This window comes from Lathyrus oleraceus, chromosome 7 (assembly GCF_024323335.1).
Source record: "Lathyrus oleraceus cultivar Zhongwan6 chromosome 7, CAAS_Psat_ZW6_1.0, whole genome shotgun sequence".
NCBI classification, from domain to species: domain Eukaryota; kingdom Viridiplantae; phylum Streptophyta; class Magnoliopsida; order Fabales; family Fabaceae; genus Lathyrus; species Lathyrus oleraceus.
This window is the reverse complement of record NC_066585.1, coordinates 53,740,734-53,751,342: the sequence shown is the minus strand read 5'-3', so window position 1 is coordinate 53,751,342 and position 10,609 is coordinate 53,740,734. Positions and strand designations below refer to the sequence as shown.

Here is a 10,609-nt window from a genome sequence, read left to right as displayed (position 1 = left end):
AGGATATGAAGTCTGAATTAGATGCACTAGACAAGAATAGGACTTGGAACATAGTTGATCTGCCACTACATGTCAAACCTATTGGTAACAGATGGGTTTTCAAAGTGAAACATAGAGCAGATGGCACAATAGAAAGGTATAAAGCCACACTGGTTGCAAAGGGATACAATCAAATTGAAGGGCTTGATTTTTTGACACATTTTCACCTGTAGCAAAGCTTACCACTGTCAGAACCCTTCTTGCAACTGCTGCCATCAACAACTGGTTTTTACATCAACTGGATGTTAACAATGCTTTTCTACATGGGGAATTGTAGGAAGATGTATACATGACCATACCTGAAGGTGTTACATGTCACATGCCTAACCAAGTGTGCAAACTCCAAAAGAGTTTATATGGTCTGAAACAAGCCAGTCGAAAATGGTATGAAAATTTGACAGCCTTACTACTGCAGCAAGGCTACACTCAATCTGCTTCTGATTACTCTCTCTTCACTTTGAAAACTAATGATCACTTTACAGCCATTCTAGTATATGTTGATGACATAATTCTAGCTGGAACATCCATGCCTGAGTTTGATCACATTAAGCTTATCCTGGATGAAAATTTCAGCATCAAAAACTTGGGCATACTCAAGTATTTCCTTGGCCTTGAAGTTGCTCATTCACAGGCAGGAATTTCATTGTCCCAAAGAAAATACTGTCTTGATCTTTTGCAGGAACCAGGCATGCTTGGATCCAAACCAGCTCCCACACCTACATATTCATCTGTCAAGTTACATGCTGATAATGGAAAGGCCTTTGTAGACATTGGAGCATACAAACGATTGATAGGACGACTGATGTATCTTAACACCACACACCCAGATATCACTTATGCCACACAACAACTTAGTCAATTTCTGCACAATCCAACAATGGCTCACTATCATGCTGCCTGCAGAGTTATTCGATACTTGAAAAACAACCCTGGCAGAGGAATAATATTTCGAAGAAATGATGAGCTGCAATTACTTGGTTTCTCAGATTCTGACTGGGCAGGCTGCATTGATTCAAGGAGATCCATTTCAGGATACTGTTTCTTTCTTGGAACCTTTCTTATATCATGGCATACAAAGAAACAGGACGCCATTTCCAGATCATCATTAGAGGCAGAGTATAGAGCATTGTCATTCGCCACATGTGAACTACTTTGGTTGATTGCTCTCATGAAGGAACTGCACATCAAGTGTACCAAACTTCCTGTTCTTTATTATGACAGTCAAAGTGCAATGCATATTGCGTCCAATCCGGTATTCCATGAAAAACTAAGCATCTCGAAATTGATTGTCATTTGGTTCGTGAGAAGCTTCAACAAGGATTACTTCGACTTCTACCTATCTCTACTCATGAGCAGCTGGCTAACTTTTTAACCAAGGCATTACCAACTTCAACCTTCAACAAATTTATTTCCAAGCTTGGCATGATCAATATTCACCATGCTTAGCTTGAGAGGGGCTGTTGAGATTAATCATGCTAATCATTATGGTTTAGGCTTATGCAGTTGGTTATTAGTTTGTTTAGTTTACTCCACTATGATTGGTAGTTATGAGATAAGGTTGTTGTATATAAAGGATACATTGCCACATGTAATACATCTATCAAATATAACAGTATTTCATATCTCATCTTCTTCCTTCTTCTTTATTCTTCTTTATTCTTCTTTCTTCTTCTTTTGTTATTTTTCCATAACAGTCTTTACATGGCATGGTTATATTCCACCATTGATAAAGCTTGATCAATCACAATAATATTCACGATCAGTACGAAAAATCGATTCAAATGGTATATTCACATGTAATTAACGGTTAAGAATTAAAAAATCATTATTTTTAAGTTTATGTGTTCCATGCAAAAATAAGTGATAATCTAATAAGCAAATTCAAAATAGTAGCTTAAATTAATCAACCAACAAACACCCAATTATTCATGGAAAAGGTGTGGAAGAGATAAAAGATTACCGACAGAGCAGAGATTTGCTCCGGTTAGTGTTGAAAAATGGAGCGCCGAAAAAAAACTCAGAATACTTCAAGAATAAACTCCATTAATTCAATTAACTTCCAAGCTTTGATAATTATTCTTGATGGTAAATGAATATAGAAGATGAATCATGAATCTAGAATATTGATGAATAAGCTTGAATTGATGAATCTTGAATGATGATTGTTGATAAATCTTGATAAACTTTAGATGATGATTGTTGCAGAAATGGTTGATGGATGATTTTTGATGATAATGCTTGAATTGTTGATTGATAATTGTTGATGATAATATAGAAACTCTTGATGGCTAAGTTCCACGATTTTAGAACTTCAATGTGAAATTTTAAATGATGATGAAGATGAACTTTAGTGAGGGTGAAGGAGAAGATCCATATTGAGAGAGTATAGAAGAAAAATGGTGGAAAAATAATGATTAATTATGAATTTTCTAAGTTAGGTTAGTGATATTAACTCAGACCAAACTTATGAAAAATAACATGTTTATATAGACTTGGTAGGTGAATGATCACCCTTGGATTGTGATCCAAGTAATTGATTTTATCAATGGTTAGAAATTAATTTAAACTCAAGTTGCGGATCACCAATTTCAACCATAAGATTAATTGTCAAGAGTGGCTAGGATTGAGTGAAAAAATGAAAGTTGAGATTTGTGTTAGTTTGGAAATTTTGTATTAGTTTGGAAGTTATGGTAGTTAAGGATAATTAAGTAAATGAATGGTTTGTGAAGAAATAGGTAATTAAAGGTAGTTAAAGACCAGTGGTGTTGAAGTTTAGCAAAAGTGCAAAGTTAAGATGTAAGGTAAAAAGTCACTAGTAATTAACTTGAATTTTAATGCCTTTGCCTTTGGTTTTTCACCACTTCTGCCTTGAATTTTGAGTGACTTAACCCATGATTTTTAGTACCTTTGAGAAGTGATATTTTCCATTTTCTTTGAATCCAAGCAAACCTCCAAAATAACCATGAATCTCAACTAAAGAGATGATCCCTACCACAAGTAATACGAGAAATAAATCTGAATAATTACCAAATATCCACCTCGAAAATCCACTTAAACCGATTAAATTTACTATCATTGAACCTTTGGCATAAATTTGTTACCATATGCAAATGTCGATGGATGCACGATTAAATGGAAACAAGTATGCAAATGAACAAAACCATAAGCTAGGCGAATTGAATAAAAAAAGTAGGGCACATTTTGGGGTATGAGACATACAAATCAAATCTCGCTAGCCCATGATCATAGGCGCACCTAGTGAGCTTAGGAAGCCAAATGACACTTCAAGGTTAAAGTACTTCATGGTGAAGAAAGGGGTTTCTTGCTAAGCAAAGGGGTAATGCGCCCAACAAAGCATGATGACTAGGGTTACCTATCATACAATTAGTATTGAATAACCTAGAAGATAACATGTTGCTAAGAAAAGTGGCGGTGCACTAATGAAGCATGGCACCCAGGGCCACCTGGAGTTGCTTAACTAAGAAAAAAGTAGACTCGCTACTCGAAGGGGTGGTGCGCATAGCAAAGGCCCTAATCTGCATCTATAAATAAAGGTCTCTGATTCATTGCAAAAGGGAGTTTCAATGAAGTGAGGTAGTACAAAATTAGAGTAGATTCACCTTGGTCTATAATAGGAGAATAAGATAGGGAGATTAAGGCGGAAGTGTTGCTCAAATGACATGGTAGATAAGCTTCCAAGCTCATCTTTGCGGGATTACCTGTACAACCACGATGAGTAAGTGTGGCTAAAAATCTATTTGTTAGAATTAAAGATGTAGTCATTATATTTATATATTAAATAGGTCATGACATTTTATGTAAGTCTACTTAAGATTTAATATTGATGAATCTTTAATATTAATGCTTATTTTAGATTTGCTACCTAAAACATGTATTCATGGTTTGACTTGACATTTGAAAGGTGTTTGTCATTACTATATCCAAGATTATCATCTATTGGGTACTAATATCTAGACATAAGGTTAGGTTCAATATTTGCACATAGTATAATAGGATCAATACGGAGTTTTACTGATTTATAACTGTTGGGACTTAGTGTTATGTGTTAGTTAATAGGTTGAGATATCAAAAATTAAGTAACGCATTGATCTCACAATGTTGCAACTGACATGAGATACGAATGAGAGCAACAAGTGATAATATTAATAGTTGAGTAGAAGAGTATATTACTGACATATGGTTATGCATGATAAATACGTAATGGCGAAATCTACCCCTAATAAGTTTTCTTACTGTTAACACCGAAATATCGATTTTACTTTCTATTATTCAATTTCTGCCATTTACTTTCATGCATCAAAATAACTATAAAAATCTTCTTTACTTAACATCTTAAAAACTATTGAACTATCTTTGAAACTACCAGTCTCAGTGGATACGATAATTATAAAAAATTTATTCTTGCAAAAACCCTCATAAAAGAGTCATCGTCTCACTTTGAGGCAACCACATATGTTGGATCTTCTTGAAGGAATCCTTGTCGCCCTAGTGACAACATTATCATCTTCATTATAAAGACCACGACTTGGCCAAAACTAGTTCGAAAAAAGTTCTAAGATAATTCACACGATAAATAAGAGCATACAAACAAAACAATTAATCAACCACCAAGGATGAAAGTGTAAAGGAGTCCCCCAAGGGAAATATTTGTCATTATATAAAAATCCATTAGGGCATGCCCGAATAAGCCGATAAGGGCGGGAATACAATAGCAAGCAATGAAGGGCCAAAAGAAAATAACAAAACCTCCAGCTCACTGGCTTTCCTCAGAGTCATGCCTTTACTCAAAAGCATCCTCTGGATGAACTTCCTTTGTTTCCTTATTTAGCTCATCTTTGGTGTTTGTATTAGTGGAAGCAACTGACATATCAGAGGAATGACCCTTCTCTTCATGCATAAGATGGCCATCATAAACCACCTTGAATATATCCATAGGACTCATATCCAACTTAGGGTGAAAGAAGGTCACATGCTCCTTTGCTCGCTCAAAATAAATGTAAGAAGAGGTATCTAGTAGATGATCCTTGAGCGCAGACACCTCCTCTTCTAGTTTCTTCTTGGAGAAGAGGGTGCCATAAAGGGATCCCTGCAATTTTTGCTCTAAATAGGCAAGAAATATCGAGCCTTGGTCTCTGTTTCGTTAATATTGATTACCAAAGCCTCTTTCTTCTTCTCTAAGGCCTCTATTATTGTTTGACCTTTGGCAAGATCCCCTTGGTAGCCTGCAAGCTTTGAATTTATCTCATTCTTAGTCTGAGCGTGTTTCTCCCTGTCAACGTGCTCCATCAACAAAACCCTCAACAAGTGGTTCTCCTTGAGGTTATACAACTCGAGGGACACCCTTGTGTAGATGACCTTGTGGTTGTTTGGGAAGGAGAAGGCAAACGCTAGTGAATTTGATTGTGTCAATATTTGGATCTTTCAACATAGAGGACCGAGGAGGCAAGTCCTTCCTTTTTGGTGATGAATGACTACCATCTCCTTCTGTAACACTAATATGGATTATTCCACATTCTACTTCTAGACCTTATGAGCGCGGGGTTCGAAAGATGCCTCACCATAGTGTGCCTCTTGACTCTCCTAGTATTCGTATCGCCGATGCGACTTTGAGGATTACCAGCTCTTGGGCGCTCGTCCTTTTTCTTGGTAAAACGTTCCTTCCTCCCAGCCAAGGAGATTTTTAACATTTTATCTGCAAAAAAAAGAAGGGAAAAAGAGAAAATATGAGTAAGCTAGCCAACAAGATTTCTAAATGAGGGTCATTAGGATATCAAACTTACTTAGATATTTATCCATATTCTTAGGCAGGGCACCCAGGGTTACCCAACTCCCTACAGCGTCCACCTTGGTGTTCTAGAAAGAGAATAACATTCCTAAAGTTGGATGAGCCCCCAGCCGCTGACATATGATCTTAAATGCTCGAATCAAGCTCCAGTCATTGGGCGTGATCTGGAAGAGGGTCGCATTGATCACCTTTCAAAACATCCCTCTTAAACGAAGAAATAGGGATTATGACCCCTATGTCACATACTTTGGGGAGGTAAAAGTACAAGTATGAGCAGGGGAATCGCCCAAAGCAGCCATATTGGTCATCTCTATAGAAGAACATGTCGCCATGATGACTTCTTTTTCATCACCTGAAGAGGAAAGTTGACGCGTTACCGAAGTTATATCATCCTCTCCTTAGTAAGGTAATGTGGCTCAATATCCTCGTCGTCCTTGCACATAGTATCTGAGGAGACCATTAACTCCATGTTTCTTGAGAAAACAGAAAACAAAAAGGAGTAAAAAAAGGAGTAATATATTTACAAAGGGTCCACAATGGGCGACGTGAGAGGGGAAGAACATAACACATCGTCCCAACAACTTCGTGATCACCTATATACTAGATCAATCATTCATCATTTGGATGTGACACCCATTTCTCAAATACATCGCCCACTCCCTGGATGACTTGTCTGATGCGTGAGAACGTGGTAAATGACGTTTCTTAGTCCATAATAGTGTGAAGAAGGAGTCAATAAAAAATTATTGACGTTCTCATAAATAATATGAGACTAACCATTCTTTTTTCCACACTCCTAGAAGTGATTGCTATTTTCTAAGAGTCTGACCTACCTCAACTCTAAGGTTGAGAGAGACCAATTTGATAACGTAAATATCACATTCAGATCTTTTCATCTCTCCCTGTGGACTTACTCTATACCTTGTAATAAATCTAAAATGTGATTTTAACCGATACACTAACTAATACATTTTTATGATAAATAAATATAGATAAATAAAGGGAGGACTCTCATTATACTATAAATATCAATGATATCTATTTATATTTATGACTAAAAACATACTAATAATAACACATGGATTAAGTAAAATCATCTTTTTCTTGTAGAAGGGAGAGAGTATAGTTTAGTAGGGATGGAGTAAAATCTGTGATGGTATGCTTTTAGATAATGGATACCTGACACATGTCCCTTCTCTTTCTCTCAGTTCTGCTTTTGGTGTTTATGGGACTTGTAATTTGGGGACAAGCATGTGATCATAAGTCAATGCTTTTTCTCTCTTACTTTCTTTATTTGATCTTTTTTCAATTTTCAAAAGACAGGTTGGTAGTGTACTTATTAGACATCAAAATTTAAAAGGCTACTACACCCATTATTACCCTTCAAAATTTCATCAATTAATCACCACATGTATAATCAATCATAATTAATTAGCACTAAATTGAAGATGCATTATAAAAGAAATGGAAAATGTAATCAACACTCATATGTTATTATCATAATATATCAATTATAATCAAACCACACGTACTTTCAAATATTTAGTGAATTAACTGATGAAATATTGCTTTATATAGTATCTTCAAAATCAAACTCTGCTAAGTCCTACCTACCAGTACCAATCACCTTTATTATTTATTATTATTTTTCCCTCTAAAGGGTCTGAAAAACACACACCAATAATCATCTTCACGCATGCATGGCTATACATGACATGTATCTTACTTCACTCACTTTTTTTTTTACAATCTTTACATTCAAATCAGCAATCAAAAGGGACATTGAAAATTGAAAAAAATATCATCAAAAGGAAAAGAAGAATCCCTGCAAGTTTCTGAAAGCCTGGCATGGACCATCATGAATTTTTTTTCCTAGTTAGAAATGTCAAAAGAAGGGGAAAAAGAGTAGGGACACTGTTTTTCACAAATCATTATTTGTTAAATCTCAAAAAGATGAAGAAGGAAAAGGAGAAAGTGTAGTACTGTTTGTTCCCATATTTGATGATGAGTTTGGTGCTAGTTGTTGTTCTTCCCCACCGAGATGAACAATATTGTCCCAGAAAAGAAAGTTGTTGTTAGGATATTGTTGATGATGCCATTGATCAATGCTATTCAACTCTTGTACTTGTCCATGATCGCCAACTTCCTCGTCCACCATGTTTTCCACATTCTCTATCAAAGGTGGTAGATAATTCATTGTGTCCATTGTAAAAGTTGTTGATATTATTGGAGGAGGTAGTGATGCTGATTGAACTTGATTCCATGTTTCGGAGTTCAAACCTATTACAGAATCATGAAAGTATTGATCTGTTTGCAGATTATTACCACTACTTTGTATTGCTGTTGTCGTTGCTGTTGTTGTTGTTGCTGCTGTTGTTGTTCCGTGTAGTGAATTTGGCTCAAACATAAACAAAGGACATGTGGGAGAAAACAAGGTAGTTTCTTGAAATGGTGATGGTTTTGGTGTTGTTACAATATTCTGATCTAGTTTGTTAATATTGAAATTATAATCAAGAGCAAGATGGTTTTGTGTAATATTTGTGGTGGATGATGAATTAGAAGGTGAGTTATGCTTTCTGATTTTCTTTTTGATCCAAGAATTCCAGTAGTTCTTTATTTCGTTGTCGGTTCTACCAGGTAAATGGCTTGCAATATGAGCCCATCTGCATGCACATTATTTCCCATATTCATTCAATCACAAAAATATATGATTAAAATCTACAAAGTTTATATCAATCAAGCAAGATTAACCTACTCATGAAAACCTAATTAAAATTCAATGTATTTTATATCCTACACTACTCCATAAAACACATTTCACATCGGTTGGAATAAGTTTTTCACACAGGTTAATTAGGTTTCTCACATAACCTAAGGTGTTATGATAAGTCTATCACTTTTCACATCTGGCGACCGGCCGATGTGAGAAACAACTTATCACCTCGGTCAGCAGATGAAACCGAAAGGATATCTATATATGACATTCAATTGAATCAATACAATATAGAAAAATTGAAGAAGAGAAATCAATAAGGAAAGAGTTGATGATGAAGTGGTAATAGTGTACCTGTTGCCTACAACATTGTGGAGACTAATAATCAATTTCTCTTCATCAGGTGTAAACCTTCCTCTTCTTATATCAGGTCTCAAATAATTTATCCATCTCAGTCTACAACTTTTCCCACATCTTTGAAGCCCTAATTATGATTTCAAAGGAAAGAGAAAATTAAGATTAACATGATGATGATGATGATGAATGAAAAACAAAAAAGAAAAAGATGTGACTGACCAGCTTTCTCAGGAACTTCACTCCAACAACCATAGCCATGAGTGGTAATGTAAGTGATGAGTTTTTCATCTTCTTCTGGGGACCAAAGACCTCTCTTAACCTTCTGTTGATTACAGCAAGAATGGTGACCCATCTTTCTTACTATACTTACCACCTATGTTGTTGCCTGGAGAGTATATTAACGTGTGCAATAGATAGATGTTAACTCTCTCTCTCTCTCTTTCTCTTTCTCTCTCTCTTCTTTTATTTAAACGATGAAAAGTAATGGAGGGACTTATAACATGCCCTAGTTGGCGACATACATTTCTGAACCTTATCACGATGGGGTCCATAATATATTAGGGACCCAATCCTTCATCTAACCCTAAAATGACATTTCATCAACTAAAACTCTACCTACGTAATAGCTATACCTATGTAGCTACTATTCTATGTGTGTAACCAAGAACTTTCTACGTACATCTAAGTGCTTTGCTCTTACTAATTCACTCGTAATAATGTTTCAGTTGTCTGCAAACCCTAATTCAACCGACAGAAATCGATATTATTAGGTTGAATGTTAGTACGAAGGTTCAAACCTGATCCTCACAGTTGTGTGCGCATGAGTTTTTAATGGTTATTACCGGAAGAAAAAGAGAAAGCAGTAATCTTCTGTTACCAGTAATAAGATTTGCTGAAAAGAAAAGTAGAGGTACTGAGCACCTATTTACTGTCTGCAATTATTCAGCATCGTTATTATGACATCATGGAGCAAATGGATTCTGTTCCCTAGTTGATGTTGTTTTTTCAAGTTAATTTATTTTTCATAGCATGTTGTTTTCTTAGTTCTTTTTAGTGGTTACAAAAAGAAAAAGAAAATTTGATTTTGAGTGTTTTGGAAATAAAGAAGAAACAGAAAGGTAGTTTCATTAGTTTTGTCTTTATAATTAGTAGTACTTCCTCTCTTCTTCCTCTTTTTAAAAATCTTTTTCTTAATTTTTGACATGCAATAATGATAATGATTTAACAAAGAAAAAGAAATAAATGATATGAACGCGTGAGTGACAACTAGCTATTGATCAAGCTTAGGTGATTTTTAAAAGAGCTTTAAAAAATACTAGAGTATTAGTTGTGTATATGTTCATTAACATTTTCTTTAAGTGTTACTTTGTTTATAGACAAATAATTGTATAAATAGAAGAGACAAAGAATACAATATATACAAGGAGCTAACAAATAATGAATAGGCACAAGAAGTGCACCAAAAATCTATAAAAGAAAAATAACCCCAAAAAATAAACACGATAATAAAGATATAATTAAAATGTTGAGAATATATATATATATATATATATATATATATATATATATATATATATATATATATATATATATATATATATATATATATATATATATATATATATATATATATATATATAAGGAGCTAACAAATCGACATAAGAAATATACGAAAAAGCTATCAAAGAAAAACA

The 10,609-nt window shown here is 34.8% G+C and overlaps 2 protein-coding genes across 2 annotated transcripts; one reads left to right on the top strand and one right to left on the bottom strand.

Moving 5' to 3' along the window:
* The first annotated feature begins 328 nt into the window (after positions 1-328).
* Positions 329-1,411, top strand: LOC127101985 (uncharacterized mitochondrial protein AtMg00810-like). Its single transcript, XM_051039409.1, has one exon. The coding sequence runs from the start codon at positions 329-331 to the stop codon at positions 1,409-1,411; it is 1,083 nt and encodes a 360-aa protein (XP_050895366.1).
* Positions 1,412-7,322: 5,911 nt separating this feature from the next.
* On the bottom strand, positions 7,323-9,380 carry LOC127104237 (transcription repressor MYB6). The gene is made up of 3 exons (XM_051041431.1): positions 9,135-9,380; positions 8,913-9,042; positions 7,323-8,508 (listed from the first exon to the last, which is right to left on the bottom strand). The coding sequence occupies exons 1-3, from the start codon at positions 9,265-9,267 to the stop codon at positions 7,791-7,793; spliced, it is 981 nt and encodes a 326-aa protein (XP_050897388.1). The 5' UTR covers positions 9,268-9,380; the 3' UTR covers positions 7,323-7,790.
* Between the last annotated feature and the right edge of the window lie 1,229 nt (positions 9,381-10,609).